This window comes from Euleptes europaea, chromosome 7 (assembly GCF_029931775.1).
Source record: "Euleptes europaea isolate rEulEur1 chromosome 7, rEulEur1.hap1, whole genome shotgun sequence".
Taxonomy (NCBI): domain Eukaryota; kingdom Metazoa; phylum Chordata; class Lepidosauria; order Squamata; family Sphaerodactylidae; genus Euleptes; species Euleptes europaea.
Window position 1 is genome coordinate 79,087,164 of NC_079318.1, and position 16,803 is coordinate 79,103,966.

A 16,803-nucleotide genomic window follows, 5' to 3' on the forward strand; every position below is an offset into this window, starting at 1 on the left:
CGGCGGACTCTGATCTGGAGAACCGGGTTTGATTCCCCACTCCTCCACATGAGCAGCGGATGCTAATCTGGTGAACCGGGTTAGTTTCCTCACTCCTCCACATAAAGCCAGCTGGGCGACCTTGGGCTAGTCACACTCTCTCAGCTCCACCTTCCACACAGACTGTTGTGGGAAGGGGAAGGGAAGGTGATTGTAAGCCGGTTTGAGTCTTCCTTAAGTGGTAGAGAAAGTTGACATATTAAAACCAACTCTTCTTCTAAAAAAAATAGCTGTGCCGGTGAATAATGGGGAGGGGGAGGCGTGCCTAGGGAACCCACCAAGCTGAAAGCACAGAATGCGTCCAGGAATTTGTCATCTGTAGCCTCAGTTCCTCTCCTCCTATCCTGCTTCACAGCAGGGCTCAGCACCTGTCAGTCCCTGGACCACATCTGACCCCACCTGGTGCCTTCGTGGAGCCAACGTGGTATAGGGGTTAAGAGTGGTGGTTTGGATCAGTGGACTCTGATCTGGAGAACCGGGTTTGAGTCCCCTTTCCTCCACATGAGCAGAGGAGGCTAATCTAGTGAACTGGATTTGTTTCCCCACTCCTACACATGAAGCCAGCAGGGTGACCTTGGGCAAGTTGCAGCTCTGTTAGAGCTCTCTCAGCCCCACCTACCTCACAGGGTGTCTGTTGTGGGGAGGGGAAGGGAATGGGATTGTAAACTGGTTTGAGTCTCCCTTAAGTGGTAGAGAAAGTTGGCATATAAAAACCAACTCTTCTTCTTCTGTATCCACAATTGTTAGCCCAGAGGGAAACAGGGCAAGATGTGAGCCAAGGGGGCCTGCTAGCAGGTCATTCAGTCTCTGGGCCACCATCCTCCCACAAAGATGCTTGCTGACCAGGCCTTACAGTTTGGGATGTTTATGCCAGCAGGGATCCCGCTTCCAGCGAAGGTCAACACATCCAGTGAAGTGAAGTCAGGCTTCAGGAAAGCGTCTTTCTCGAAAGCACGGGGCCAAGGCAGCTTCTCCAGCAGATCCTCTGCAGCTGCCACCAGCCGAGCGAACTTTGCGCTCATGGCTTTGTTCACAACAGCCACAAATCCTGGGAAAAAGAAAACATGCCAACAACTGGGCAACAAAGCCCACTTTCCTTCATCCTGCCACCTCTTTGTCATTCAAATTTCTTGCAGCCTGATCCAGCAGATGTTTACCGGGAAGTAAGTTCTACCAAATTCCTATGGACTGACACCCAGGTGACTGTGCACAAGATTTCATCCCCAAAGAACCCCTTCAGTAGCAATGCAGGCATCCCAAGTCACCCAAGAAGTTTCACTGAAAAGGTTTAAAACTGGGTCTCCTCCAATGAAAGAAATGACGGCACTCATTTCAAAATCTAAGCCGGGCTGTGCACATCCTTTGATTTCACTATACAAGCACCAAACTGGATACTTGGCGAAGAATTCTATGATCAATGGAAATTCAGCCATTTACTTTTGTTCCTCAAAGCAAGTTTCTAGCCATCAAGGAAGGCTTGGCAGCAGACAGCTCCAGTACAGACTCTGTTCAACACCTTTCCTCTGACAGTTTACGGTAAAGGCAAATACATGCCAATGTGCTGAATTCCGCATGAGCAAAGTCACAAAATTTGATCTGATAGATTCTGAGAGACTATGCACAGCCCTGCACTTAAAAGGTACAGAACCAGAAGGCCCATGCACCCTTAAACTGACTCCAGTCCACTGCAGAAATGCCCTGGAGATACTTTGCAGGCAAAACAGAAGAATGGGCACCCTTCAATTTCAAAATGAATGTGACAATGGAATACTAAGAGGAGGTTCAGGGCCAAATCTAGTCCCGCTTTATGGTATTATCTACCTCGCCCAACTTGCCAAACCAGGGAAGCCGTGGCTGTAACAGTGAGACTGCCGGGCAGTGACCTTTCATCATGGGGCGGGGGGAGAGGGAGACCAACTCTGGCCCAGAGTGTGAAGCTTTTCTTCCTTGCAGGACACACTAAATACCAGCAGGATGCTAGGTATCGTGTGTGTGAGACGTCTCCTGCACTCCTCATCAAGGTAGGCCAGTAGTCCTACTTCGGTCAGATCTGACAACTTAGCCCCAAATACACCACTGCAAAATCAGGGTGGTACCTTCAAACTCCCCTCTTGAGCCATATGGATCTCGGTAGCTTTCAATGAAGCCGATGTAGCTGTGAAGGAGAGCAGAAAATGAAAATTACGTTAACTTGGCTAAACTTGGGGCGAGCGATGCTCTCCCCTCCAAGCATTCAGAAGTGAAACCCAGTTCTCAATCAAAAGCAATCCTTTCCCTGTTCCTCTGCCCTCAGTCACAAGGTCCCTTAAAGCCACCATGTGGTCTCACATGAACACATGAAGCTGCCTTATACTGAATCAGACCCTTGGTCCATCAAAGTCAGTATTGTCTACTCAGACTGGCAGCGGCTCTCCAAGGTCTCAGACAGAGGTTTTTCACATCACCTACTTGCCTCATTCTTTTAACTGGAGATGCTGGGCATTGAACCTGGGACCTTCTGCTTGCCAAGCAGATGCTCTACCACTGAGCCACAGCCCTCCTCCAAACGAACACATGAAGCTGCCTTATACTGAATCAGACCCTCGGTCCATCAAAGTCAGTACTGTCTACTCAGACCGGCAGCGGCTCTCCAGGGTCTCAGGCTGAGGTCTTTCAGATCTCCTACTTGCCTAGTCCCTTTAACTGGAGATGCCAATGACTGAACCTGGGTCCTTCTGCATGCCAAGCAGATGCTCTACCACTGAGCTATGACCAATTTTTACCCTGGAGTAATAGCCCAGGAGTAGTAACTGGGCTTGTGCATTTGCACCGCAGACGTCAACGTGGCCTGAAGCTCACCTCTCCACAATGGGCCCCTTGTCCCGGATCCAGCAGCGGGAGCCCTCCTTGTGAGCTGCAATGGAGCCCCGGGTGAAACTGCTGATGTAGTGGGTCAGCATCTCGGCCTGCATGGGGTTGGCTGCGTGTGGCTGGTGAGGAAGACAAGATAGGCAGGCAATTTCAGAGGGCAGCTGTGTTGGTCTACAGTCGAATAACTACATTCAAGTCCAGTAGCCCCTTAGAGACCAGCAAGATTTTTGGGGTATAAGCTTTCGAAAGTCAAAGCTCTACTTCGACTCTCGAAAGCATATGCCTCGAAAATCTTGTTGGTCTCTAAGGTGCTACTGGACTCGAATCTAGTCAGGCAACTGTCTCCTACCCTACAACTGAGTTTTGCCCCATTCACCTCAACTTCTGCTATGGCATTCTTCTACCCTCCTCTCTCTCAAAAGGGATGCATGCATATCAGGATTTTTCAGGAGCACACAATGTGGTTGAAGTAACAAAGGAGAGCTTCCCAAGGATATTAGCTTCCATTTAAGTTTCAAGTCCTCATGGCTACAAAGATGACCTCCAAGGACAATGCCTGCAAAACCTTAGAGCTGCCACTGAAAATGGCAGCCAGGTTCTTTTGCCCTGCCTGGAGTTAATCCAGATCATGATGTATGGTGCTCCCCAGATCCTGATCTATATTACAGTCTTGGGGGGAAGGGGCAGGGAAGCACAATGCCTGTGTCCTGATGCAATTTTTATTGGACGTTACAAAGGGGGAACACACATGGCAGCCATTTTCAGCAGCAGCTGCACATTTATTTATTTATATTTTTGTCCTGCCCTTCCTGACTGAAACCAGGCTCAGGGCGGCTGACAGTATGAAATCATTGTAATTAAAAGAATAAAAAACATATATATAATTAAACACATAAAATTACTGATAAACAATGTCACCTTGATCATGGGTCCCATATGATGATATGATTTCAAATTAGTACCCAACATGGGGAGCTAGAAGATGTTAATGGATGGGAGGGAAGAAAGAGGGAAGGGAAAAGGGGAAAGATGGAGGGAGGGGAAGGGAGAGAGAAGGGAGGGGAAGGGAGGGGGGAAGAGAAGACCAGCTAAAAGAATTGTTGCCATCTTCATCTGTAAGCCTGGCGGAACATCTCCATCTTGCAGGCCCTGTGGAACTGCGCCAGGCCCTGCAGAGCCCTGGTCTCATTTGACAGAGTTCCACCAGGCTGGGACCATGGCCGAAAAAGCCCTGGTCGAGGACAGCTGGATATGTTTTGGGGCAGGGACCACCAGGAGATTGCTATTTGCGGAACGCAATATTCTTGGGGGGGGGGCATAATGCCCCCAGGGAACACTAAGCCAAAATCCATTCTCACAGGGCATTATCATCAGTCACATACAATGGATTTCCTAGTAGGTACCTGTGGTGGTTCGCACACCACTTGATACTTTAGGGATCCAAGCTACAATAGATAATGCACAGTATTTACTGTGCTCACAGATTTATCCCCATTGCTTCCCTTCCCCAACCCTCCCAACCATAAACCCAACCCTTACACAATAATTATTTTAAAAAATTGTCAAAACGCCAAAAGATCAACAAGAACCTACAGTAGGAGCATGAAAAAAAAATCAGAGGGGGTGGGAGGTCAAGTATGTAATGGCACAGCTTGTATCAAGTAGTCAATTCTGATGACTGAAGAGCAGAGGGCAGGAGCCAATTATTTGCTTCCACTGTAGACCCCCATTTTGCCCCCAATCTTTTTTATGAGGGTTACCATGATCCCCAGGATCAAGATTTTGGGTTAGGTGGGTGGAGCTCAGTGAGAGGCAATGAGAAGCGCAGGTGGGAAAGTTACTCTTTGTGAGCTCTGCTTTGTTTGTGGATCTCGCGATGTACGGTAGACTCTTATCTGGAGAACCGGGTTTGATTCCCCATTCCTCCACTTGAGCAGCAGACCCTAATCTGGTGAACTGGATTTGTTTCCCCACTCCTACACATGAAGTCAGCTGGGTGACCTTGGGCTAGTCACAGTTCTCTTAGAGCTCTCTCAGTCCCATCTACCTCACAGGGTGTCTAGTTGTGGGGAGGGAAGGTGATTGTAATCAGTTTTTTTTTTTATATAAATTTTATTAGGTTTTATACTAGAAGTTTTCCATTACATTGAACAACATCTATAACAATATCAAATTTCAATTCTAACTTAAAGTTGTTATAATTCCATATCATATAATAAAAAAAGAAAAAAGAAAAATGGAAAAGTTTTTAGACTTCCCCTTCACCTCTGTCTGCCTCTTAATAAAAAGTTCATCCCGTCGTAGGTAATCTAATCTTAATAAACTATCAATACTATATATAGAAAAAAAAATCATAGTCTGTTAGTAAATATACTTATACTTAATCATTATAAAAAAGATCAGAAATAATCCTCTGGATCAGATTAGAAAATATTCTTCCATTCTTTCCATTTTTAACTCATATTCACAATAATGCATCCACGCCCCCCATTCCCCCAAAAACCGAACGTCATTTTCTTCATTTAGAATGGCTGTGAGTTTTGCTATTTCTGCCACTTCAAACATTTTAACAATCCAGTCTTTTTTCTCAGGAGTTTCTAGCCCTTTCCATTTCGCTGCATAAAGCAGTCTCGCAGCTGTTGTGGCATAAATCAAAAAAGTTCTTTGTATTGCTAAGTCGTCTGGAATCATACTCAATAGCATCATTTCTGGTGTTTTGGGTATATTCTTTTGTAGTATTAATCTCAATTCATTATAAATCATGTCCCAAAAGTCTTTGGCTTTGTCACAGGTCCACCACATGTGATAAAAGGAACCAATTTCTTTGTTACATTTCCAACAAGTAGGGGACATCGTTTTATAAATCTTTGCAATTTTCTTGGGTGTTAGATACCATCTATACATCATTTTATAAATGTTTTCTCGCACTGACTGTGCTTTTATTCCTTTTAGATCTTTGGACCATAATCTTTCCCATTTATTTAAAACAATATCATGTCCCACATTTTGAGCCCAATCGATCATAGTTGGTTTAATCGTATCCTGCTCACAGTATATTGTTAAAAGGAGATTATACATTTTAGAAATCAGTTTTGTATTATTATCTAGTAAAATCCTTTGAAAAGAAGATTTTTCTTTAGAAAAACCTTTTTTAGCATCTTGTACAAAAACTGATTTGATTTGGTAGTATTGGAGCCATTGTAAATCATCCTTAAGAAGTTGAAAGTCTTTTAGTGAGAATTTCTTTCCTTCCCAATTAATTAGATCTTGATAAGTAATAAATTTGTCTGGTCTAAGTGGGCGCAAAGTTAGCATTTCTTGAGGCGATATCCACATCGGTGTTTCTGGTTCCAAAATATGTTTATATCTCATCCAGATACGAAGTAAAGAGGACCTGATTATATGATTACGAAATGTTGCTTGTAATTTAATTTTATCATACCACAAATAACCATGCCATCCACTTAAATTATTATAACCTTCCAAGTCTAACAAACGTATATTTGACAAGTTCATCCAATCTTTTAGCCATACTAAAGCTGCCGCTTCAGCATAGAGTTGAAAATTAGGCAGTGCTAAACCTCCTCTAGTTTTTAGATCCACCAAGTATTTATAAGCAGTCCTTGGTTTTTTCCCTTGCCAGATGAAGTTTGAAATGTCTTTCCTCCAAGTTTCAAAATATTTAGTTTGTGATATTATTGGTAAATTTTGGAATAAGAAGAGCATCCTCGGTAAGACATTCATTTGGATCGTTGAAATACGTCCCATTAGTGACAATTTTTTGTTTGACCATATAATCATATCAGTTTTAATCTTACCCCATAACTTGAGGTAATTGTTGGTTATCAGATCTTTATTCTTTGCAGCAATCCAAATTCCCAGGTATTTAACTTTGTTAGCTTTCTCCCAGCCAGTATATGATATAAATTCCTGTTGCTGTGTTTCCGATAAATTTTTAAATATTATCTTTGTTTTTTCTTGATTCACTTTAAAGCCTGATACTTTTCCAAAATCGTCCAAAGTCTCCTGAAGTATATTCATTGACTGTGTTGGATTTTCCAAAATTAGCAGTAGGTCATCCGCGAATGCTCTCAACTTAAATTCATGTTTTTTAATTCTTAACCCGCGGATGTCCTCCATACTTCTTAGTTTCACACATAGCGGTTCCAACACCAACAAAAATAAAAGTGGAGACAAGGGACATCCCTGTCTAGTCCCTTTCGTGATTTGGCAATTATCTGACATTGATTCATTAACCAAAATTTTAGCTTGTTGGGAAGTATAAATAGCCGATATACCTTTCTGAAAACGATCTCCAAAATTCAATTTAACCAAAATCCGTTTCAAAAAGTTCCAAGAGACCATATCAAAGGCTTTTTCTGCATCCAAAAATACAAAAGCCGCAGTTTGTTGAATATTCTGGTCATAATATTCCAGTGAGTCTAGTAAAATTCTTACATTGTCTTTTATTTGCCTTCCTGGTATAAAACCTGCTTGGTCCTCGTGTATAAGATCCTTAATAAATTGTTTTATCCTACATGCCAGAACCGAAGCAAAAATTTTGTAGTCCACATTTAACAGGGATATAGGTCTGTAATTAGATGTTTTTTCTGGATCTCTTCCTTCTTTGGGTATCAATAATATAAATGCATGTGACCAAGTCTCCGGGGATGTTCCCTCGTCCAAAATTGCATTGTAAAGTGAGCCAAAAAATCCAACTAAATTGTCACTAAATGTTCTATAAAATAATGCAGTAATTCCATCTGGTCCAGGTGTTTTATCCGTTTTTTGTCTCAATATTGCTTCTTGTATTTCTTCCCTTGTTACTGGAGCTTCAATATATTCTCTCTGGGTCATTGACAAAGCTTTCATCTGTATTGAGTTTAGAAATTTATCTATTTTCTGTTTTGGAGTATTTTCTTTCTGATATAACTTAGAGTAGAATGAAACAAATTCTTTCTGAATTTCTGAAGTTGAGTAAACTGGTCCTTTAACAGTTTGGATTTTTGTTATAATCTTCTTTTGGAATGAGTCCTTCAGTTGTGTTGCTAAAAATTTTCCTGGTTTATTTGCATATTCAAAATACTTTTGTTTAGCAAGTTTCAGATTTTTATTCATTTCCTCCATTATTACCAAATTTAATTGGTGTTTAGATGCAGAAATCTTTATTTGAATTTCTCTTTTCTCTTCTTCCTGTGTTACCGTTACCAATTTCTGCTCCAAATTTTGTAAGTTCCAAAGTATATTGTTTGTAAATTGCAATTGAGTCTTCTTCCAGGCCGAATGTTTCTGTATCATAAAACCTCTCAGAACAGCTTTGAATGCATCCCAAACTGTATTCAAAGAAGTTTCCCCATTAAGGTTAATTTCAAAAAAGTCTTTCATTAAGGCCTGTAATTCCTTTTGTATCTTGTTATCTTTTAAAAGTTTATCATTCATTCGCCATCTAAATGCTTGTTTATTGTTCCAATCAAAAGTAACAGGATTATGATCAGAAAAAGTTCTAGGTAAGATATGAATTTTACGTAGTTGCGTGAAGATTGATTTACTGGCCCATATCATATCGATTCTGGAGTGTGAATCATGTCTTGCTGAATAAAAGGTGTATTCTTTAGCTGTTGTATTCATTGTTCTCCAAATGTCTTGTAATTCTAATTCTGAAGCCATGGTAAAGAAAGTTTTAGGCAAGCATCCATCGTTGATGTCTTTTGCTTTTGATTTTTTGTCCAGTGATGGGAGAATAATTCCATTGAAGTCGCCCATCAATAAAATTTGGTCTTTTGCGTGCTGGACTATCAAATCGTGTAATTTTTCATAGAAGGATTTTTTCCCTTCATTGGGTGCATAAATTCCAACCACTATTGTCCTTTGTCCCAATATTTTAGTTCTGATAATTACAATTCTTCCTTCATTGTCTTTATATACTAATTCTGGACAAAGATTGGGGTGGGAATAGATTACCACTCCCTTTGTTTTAGTTTTGGCTGAAGCAATAAATGCTTGTCCAAGCACCTGTTTCTCCAAGTATTTTTTATGCTTTGAAGCTATGTGGGTCTCTTGTAGACAAATTAGGGAGTATTTATATTTCTGTAGATATTTGAAGATTCTAGCCCTTTTAGTTTTCTCATTCAGTCCATTTACATTCCAAGAAATTGCTTTTGCCATAATGTAGTATTTTTTAGCAAAATAAAAAGTCTATAATTTGGTACCTCCTTCTGCACCCTGTACCTCTTCTTCTTCCTCTTCTTCTTCCTCCTTCTCTCCAGGTAATTCTTTAAGGTCCATCTTATATTTTCTCAGAAATTTCCCCACATCTGCTTGAGATAGAATTGTCGTTTTCACTTCCTTGTAGGTGAAAGCCAAACCTTGTGGCATAATCCAACGGTATTTGATACCATTAGCTTTCAGTGTAGACACAAAGTCTTTGTAGTTATTCCTCTGTGAGAGTAGATGCCTTGGAATATCCTTCAGTAGTATAAGAGAGGAGTCTCCTGCTGACACTGGATTTTCATAATGAATCTTCATAATCTTATCTTTAACTCTGGTGTCATAAAACACTATCATCAAATCTCTTGGCTTAGATCTTCTCATTCTAGCAGGTAATGGTATCCTATATATTCTATTAATGGCTTGTTTTAATTCTTGTTCATCTATCTGAAATAAGTAGGCCAAGTTTGGTATTGCAGTTTCTTTATTGTCTCCCATCATATCTGGAAAGTTGCGTATACGAAGATTGGTCTCTCTCACTCTCATCTCCATCATTGCCATTTGATTTTTTGCCGCCATCTGATCAGTTTGTATTGTTTCAATCTGTTTTTCTTGGCTTGTTAATTTTTTCTTTGTGTCCTTGTGCTCATCCATCACTTTCTTAATTGATACATCCATCGCTTGCATATCTGTCTTCATAACAGTCATTTGAGTTTTTACTTCTTTCAAGTCTCCAGTGACCACATCCAACTTCTGATTAATAGCTTGGGATGCTTGACCAAGGTTTGTCATCATAGAAGTCAGCTGTGCCATCTGTGTAGACATCTGTTCAAACTGTTTATTTGTTGCCTCAGTTTGTTTAGTTAGCATATCCTGTAGCTTTTTTTCCATGGTCGAGGTTTGTAAAGAGTCCCTTAGTTTAGTATAGGCAGGGCTATGTAGTGAGCCAGAGCGGGGTCGAGACATTTACATTCAAAAAAAGCTGGTAAAATACATGTCCACAGACAGGGCCTTTAAGGTGCTGATTAAAAGATGATAATTCAAACATCAGCCTAATAATTTTTTCGGGTTGAAAAGAGTCGAAATTGGCTTTAAAATTGCATTTTAAAGTTTTAAAATACCAGTGAGTTTTTTCGGTCACTCTAGGTCGGGTTAATCAGGAAGTATACCGGAAGTTGCAAGTGCTGCGGACCTTCTACCGCCTCTTCTCGATGGTTATTCCTTCAGGAATGATTTCAATGTAACTCGAGTGCGACGCATATTCAGTCCCACAGCTACTTCCTGTTGTTTTAGTTCCGATGATAGAGAGGGTGTTATAGAGAGTCTTCCGTTCCAGGCGCTCCCTTACTACAAACGTGGCAGGAAATTCTTTTCGCCGGAAAATCAGGAAGAAAGATCACCCTCCCCTTCCCTCGGACCTTCTCATTGGTGATAGTTCTTGTCAATCTAAAAGGTATCCTTCCGACTCTTTGTTATGGTTTAGGCTGATCAATTTGATAAAGGTCCTGTCGCTAATCCCGATGACTAACTCAGATCAAACTTTTTCAGTTCGAATTAAGGAGGAATGGGGGTCTCAGAAATGTTCTTATCAGCCCCCCGTCTGTTCAAATATTCCAGTAAGTAGACGCAGAGTTCTTTGTACTCACTTGGGTGTCAAGAGGTGAGGTTCTTTTCTTTATGTAGTCCTTATGCTGGTAATAAGGTGGTGGAGGGTAGAGCTTGAGGCCAGAGTTGCGTTTTGGCGATGTCCTTCCCTAGTGCCCTCGCAGGACCGGCGTCCAGGACTCCGAGGGGCTTAAAAAAGCCCCCTCAGAGTACCTAGGAGGTCAAACCGCGTTTGCGGGCTGCAGGGAGTTCCTGCTTTCCAACCCACTTGCAAGGGTCGGATTGGGGTATCTATGTACCCCAGAAATAACGCAAACTTGGATTTCTCCCAGGACAGCCTGGGGAAATGGAGTGCTCTCTCCAGCGGCACCACCGGAAGTCAAGGTGATTGTAATCAGTTTGATTCTTCCCTAAGTGGTAGAGAAAGTCGGCATATAAAAACCAACTCTTCTTCTTCTACCAGGCAATGCATATTTTAGGCCCCCAGAAACCAGGGGAGCTGCTGAACCAGCAGATGAAGAAGGGGCGTCTTACCCCTCCCCAAGACGAGCAAGACTTGAATATATTATGTAAAGTAGGTGATGAAAATAAGTTCAGTTGTAAGTTTAAACAGAAAACCAGGGAGAATTTTTAAAATCCTGTCAGATTCATGGAGTCAGAGGTGGACAACGAAACTCAACACCCCACCAGAAACACTTCATTTGAGTTCCTTGACTCAAGGAAGAAGCTGCAGGCAGGAAAGGACAGTGCCACGCTCCCCCCTCCCAATTGCCCTCCAAATCTCACCACGGCCTTCTGCAAGTTCTCCACAACTTTTTGCAGAAGGGGGGCGTAATCGCCTCGTGTCACCGTGAAATCACAGCCTCCAAACTCAAAGCACTTCATTTTCGCATTCATTTCACCATCAAGCTTGGAATCTGGAGGGAGAAGGGAAAGAAAAAAACCACATGGGTATATAAATGGCTCTTAGTCCAAGGATGGCTGAAGTTTACAATCTTGACATATTAGTAGAGAGGAAGGGCTCTTCCCCAGCACAGGGAACAAGAATAGTGTGGCAACTCAGGGCCAAACTACACATTACTTGTAACACACGATTACCACAAGGTCCTGCAGCTGTACAGCAGCTATGAACTCCCTGTGGAAATTAAATTATGAAGCACTGCAGGGCCGAATTCAGATTGGGACCTTGGAAAGGGGGAGGAGGGGCTTCAACCCCCCCCCCCACCGTTCTCCTGCGGCTGTTTCAGGGTGGGAAAATGAATGGGAGGGAGGGCTGAAGTCCAGCGGTGTGGTCCTAATCAGAATTGGCCCCCACGGCACTTCACAATTGAGTTCCCACAGTTCATGTGTTTTTATTACATTATTCTATAATTTTAAACCTTATTTTTCATTGTTTAAATGTTTGAAAGTTTTTATGTGCATCGCCTTGGGGACCCTAATCAGGGGGAAAGCTAGCATTAAAATGTTTTTTATATAAATAAACATGCAGGTGCCTTAGGGCTGCAAGCCCCCCATGGCGATCATGTGCTACATCCCTGACTCATAGACTAATCTATGACTCTGAAAGGTACGGGTTCTCGCCCACAATGAGCCCACTGAGCGGCAAGCCACGCTGTCAGCCTCAGTCCCTCCCCCGTTCTGAAACCTGGGGCTACGTCTCCATGGGGTTTATTGCATTATTTAAGACTTGTAATCAGCCTGGAGTCTCCGTTTTATTTATTTATTTCGTTATTTATAGTCCGCCTTTCTCACAGGGACTCCAGGCGGATTACAGAGTGAGCCAGTACAATCAACAAAATGGGACTTTCAATAACCAATGCATTAGGACTGTAGCAGTCTGGAACCACCAGAACGAAGCATAACATAAATATCCACATGACACATTAAGCGGTACAGAAATTATACAACAGGATCTTATTTAGAATAAGCTAACCACTGCGGTCTAGACCACAGTCCCATATCTTTCATGCAGACAAGTTTGTAAAATTATTTTGTACAGTGCAATCCTATTACCTGCACAGAAAAGCCCTTTGAATAGTTCATTTTTGCATACTTTGCAGAAAGCCAGAAGTGCAGGAGCTTTCCTGACTATCTTGGGCAGGCCGTTCCACAAGGCAGGAACCACAATGGAAAAACCACTTATGAGGGCAGTGGTTAATTTTGCCCATTTACAGGCTGGCACCTGTAGAAGCCCCTGCTGACTTGATCGAAGTTGTTGCGGTGGAGCATAGGGACAGGGGCAGTCCAGCAAATAAGGGGCCAAGGTTAGTGAGAAAGATGGACTTAAAAAAAAGGGAGAAAATGTTTAAAAGGGACGACTCCCACAACAGCCATGATAACAGCATCCCCTCCCCCCAGAGAGCAAATGCAGAGCTGCTGCAGAGCCGTGTGGGAACACGTTAGGAAGAATTTTCTAACAGAGCGGTTCCTCACTGGAACAGACTTCCTCGGGAGGTGGTAAGCTCTCCTTCCCTGGAGGTTTTTAAGCAGAGGCTAGATGGCCATCTGTCAGCAATGTGGATTCTACGACCTTAGGAAAATCATGAGAGGGAAGGCATCTTGGCCATCTTCTGGGCATGGAGTAGGGGGTCACTGGGTGTGTGTGTGGGGGAAGTAGTTGTGAATTTCCTGCATTGGGCAGGGGGTTGGACTAGATGACCCTGGTGATCCCTCCCAACTCTGATTCAAAACCTCAGGAAAAGTGGACAGCCCGTTGCCACCGCAAACGCCTCTGTGCCCAAACACTGTATAGACTCACGGCTGTTTGGAAGTAACCGGAAACTCCACCTGCAGCTGCAAATGGTATGGTCCATATTACCACCTCTGGAATCTACCACACTGTTCCTGGTATCTGCCCAGAGCAGGGGTGGGGGCGAAAGCAACGACACTAAGAAACCCAGAAAAGGCACTTACCACTGGAAAGTACCGAGGCCAGCCGAACCTCATAGCATAATTTGCTGTGTGTCTTCGTTCTGAAAAGCCTTGTGTTGTAAGCGCTGATGTTCTGGAGAAAGAGCCGAGCAAAGAGTTGGGAAAATCCTGCTTCTAGAAGACTACCCTTCTAACTAAGCACGTCCAGAGGCTTATGTCACCTGTCCCCCTCCAGCCATCCTAACTCCACTCACGGGCTCTATGTGTAGGTTTGTTTTTTTAAAAAAAAGAGGAAATGAGAACATTGAAAATAAGCTAATTTAAGTGGTGAATAAATACTTGCCAAAGCAAATAGTTTAAAAGGCCTTGGTCAATTTCATCTTCAATAAACTGACTTTTTTGTGCCTTATTTTAGACCTGTAGGAGAATGTGGTGGAAGAATGCTTAAATGCTAGATCAGACTTAATCCCTGCTGACTGTACCTGGTGGATACCAAGTCTGAATATTCCTTTGCACTATAAATCTTGGCTGATAGAAAAGTAGAAGAATAAGGGAAAGACTTGGCCATCCTCTGGGCATGGAGTAGGGGTTGCTGGGGGTGTGGAGTGGGGGAGGTAGTTGTGAAATTCCTGCATTGTGCAGGGGTTGGACTAGATGACCCTGGTGGTCCCTTCCAACTCTATGAGTCTATGAAATCAGGGCTCAGCCCCCAAAAATGATGCAATGAAGAAGAGTGCTCCAGGGCATGGATAGAAGGCCTTCCCCAGCTCAGTGGGTCACCTCAACTGGTCTCACACCCCCTAACTAATATAGAAGGCTCAACTTGAAGTGTTTCTGCTCCTGCACCTCTCCTTTTCAGCTTATGCCCCAACTCAATCCCAAAGATACCTGGAGGGATTCCCCATCATGCTCCCTCAACCAGAGCAGACCCCATGAAGCCCCCAATCCACCTACCCCCAGTGTCCGGAGCCTCCCACTCCATGTCTTATGCCCTTGGCAGGGTGGGGACCACCCAAGAATGGCAGAAGAGTTCTTGCGGTACCTGCGAGTCGAGAAATTCCTGGGCCAGCTTTGCATCTGCCATGGAGCAGTTTGCCGAGAAGTATGTGGAGATACCCTACAGAAAAAAAAGAAGTCACAGGATAACCACCTGCCCCCAAACAGCAGAGCTGCTGATCCTGGTTCAAGAACACAGAATGCCACCAACTCTCTGACTCTTCTTAGGACTAGAGTCCTCATAAACAGGTGTGGGGAAGCAATACCTGACCACAGAGTCCCAAGTGCTTTTGTGTCGGTTCTAGGGAGAACATGAGATCTCCACATCTGCCCCATAGTGCTTCCATTTCTTCCGGATGCTCCTTGAAGGCCTGGCTCTCCCACACCAACTTTTTCAGCTTCTCCTAGGATCAGAAGGACACAAGGATGCATTAGCACACGTGGGAAGAGCCAGGTGACGCCTCAAACCACTGGACTCGAACACCTCTGTTGGAAACTCAGCCAGGAGGGTAAAGGGAGCATTCCCATTAGCTACAGACCAACGGATAAAATGGCTCCTTCTGTCTCCACAGGTGAGTACCCTATTGCCAATACTTAGCACCCTTCTCATCATGCTCACCTTGGGAAGGTTAGGCACAAATTTGGTGTCCCCAAAGGATTTGTAGTTACCCATATTGGCGTATATGCCAGCAGCATAAACCAAGAATGCCTGTAAGAAAGAACAGTTGTGGTTAATGGGCACACAAATGTAACTGAGGTTCATGTGTTCTGCCCTTCCTTCTCACAATCCTGTCAAACAAGACAGCATTACCTGCACACATGCAAGTGCGCACACACACAGTGCTCTAAACTGGGAGCAACAGAAGTCTGAAGATCCGATACACTATGATTTGTTATCTATTTTTTTAACTGAAAGCTGTCCTCAATAAAGCAGTTTTCAGAGACCTGCAGAAAAGTCCATTTATTTTGATATTTTTCTATCCTACCCTTCTACCAGAATTGCATAAAGTTAAAAAATATCTAAAAATGCCCCAAAATAGCCTGTATTCAACCATCCCATGAGCGGAATGCAGCCTCTTCTACCCGCATCTCTCTTGCAGCCTCTTCTGCCTCTCGGAAAGAAAATTTGCAGGGTTGTGGGATCCATGCGGAGAAATCGTGGAACTCACTGCCACAGGATATACTGGGGACCAGTAGCTTAGAAGATTTTTAGACAAATTTAGAAAGGAGAAGTCTATCAACAGCCACGATGGCTAGATGAAACATCGCTCTTAAAGCTCTGAATATCAGCTGCTGGCAAGCCAGCCACAGGCGTCACCTGGCTCTTCTTATGTTCTTATGGGGGCAGTTGACCGCTGACAGGTGTCTGGTCAGCCACTGTGACAACCATATGCTGAATTAGATGGAGCCCCTTTGGTACGATCCAATAGGCTTTTATAGGAGCCCCATGGCGCAGACTGGTAAGCTGCAGTATTGCAGTCCAAAGATTTGCTCACGACCTGAGTTCGATCCCAACGGAAGTTGGTTTCAGGTAGCTTGCTCAAGGTTGACTCAGCCTTCCATCCTTCCGAGGTCGGTAAAATGAGTACCCAGCTTGCTGGGGGTAAAGGAAAGATGACTGGGGAAGGCACTGGCAAACCACCCCGTAAACAAAGTCTGCCTAGAAAATGTCGGGATGTGACATCACCCCATGGGTCAAGAATGACCCGGTGCTTGCACAGGGGACCTTAACCTTAAAAAATAGGCTTTTAATGGTGCAAGAAGGCAGTTGCCCCAGCAACTAAGGCCAATGAGGAAGGCACCACCAAAATCCAGCAGGTGAAAGATTCAGCTTTGCAGAGGCAGGGATGGAGTGTGGGAAGGAAAGGAAGAACGTCAATGCAGACACAGCTAGAAGAAACACTCAAGCGTTCCAAAAAACAGGGGGAGCCTAGAACAACACAGAGTTTCAGGTACCTGATACTCCTCATCGGAGAGACCAAGGGAGTGTGCCAACTCTCCTAATTGAGCAGGGTCCTGGACCCGGAAGAGCCGAGAGATAAGGGCGTAGATTGCGGGTGCCTCCGGGGAGGTCTGCAGCAACACCACTAGGCCTCCGTACCAGCAGGCCCGCGAGAGGTAGTGGGCGTAGAGCCGCTCTTCCGGCGACAGCAGCTGGAAAGCTTCGGCACAGTCCAAGTTTGCAATGCCAATATCATTGGGCAAGACATACTGGGAGTCTACCATGGTGCCAAC

The 16,803-nt window shown here is 43.7% G+C and overlaps 1 protein-coding gene across 1 annotated transcript in view; it reads right to left on the bottom strand.

The window, feature by feature from the left end:
* The window catches only part of DPP3 (dipeptidyl peptidase 3), a 30,217-nt gene extending 13,414 nt beyond the window's left edge, over window positions 1-16,803 (bottom strand). The window contains exons 1-9 of the mRNA XM_056852303.1: window positions 16,525-16,803; window positions 15,188-15,277; window positions 14,835-14,972; window positions 14,615-14,689; window positions 13,615-13,705; window positions 11,488-11,618; window positions 2,878-3,008; window positions 2,136-2,194; window positions 893-1,087 (exon numbers count right to left, since the gene is read on the bottom strand). Of these exons, the coding sequence (XP_056708281.1) occupies window positions 893-1,087; window positions 2,136-2,194; window positions 2,878-3,008; window positions 11,488-11,618; window positions 13,615-13,705; window positions 14,615-14,689; window positions 14,835-14,972; window positions 15,188-15,277; window positions 16,525-16,794 (1,180 nt within the window). The 5' untranslated portion in view covers window positions 16,795-16,803. The remainder of the gene's footprint in view (window positions 1-892; window positions 1,088-2,135; window positions 2,195-2,877; window positions 3,009-11,487; window positions 11,619-13,614; window positions 13,706-14,614; window positions 14,690-14,834; window positions 14,973-15,187; window positions 15,278-16,524) is intronic.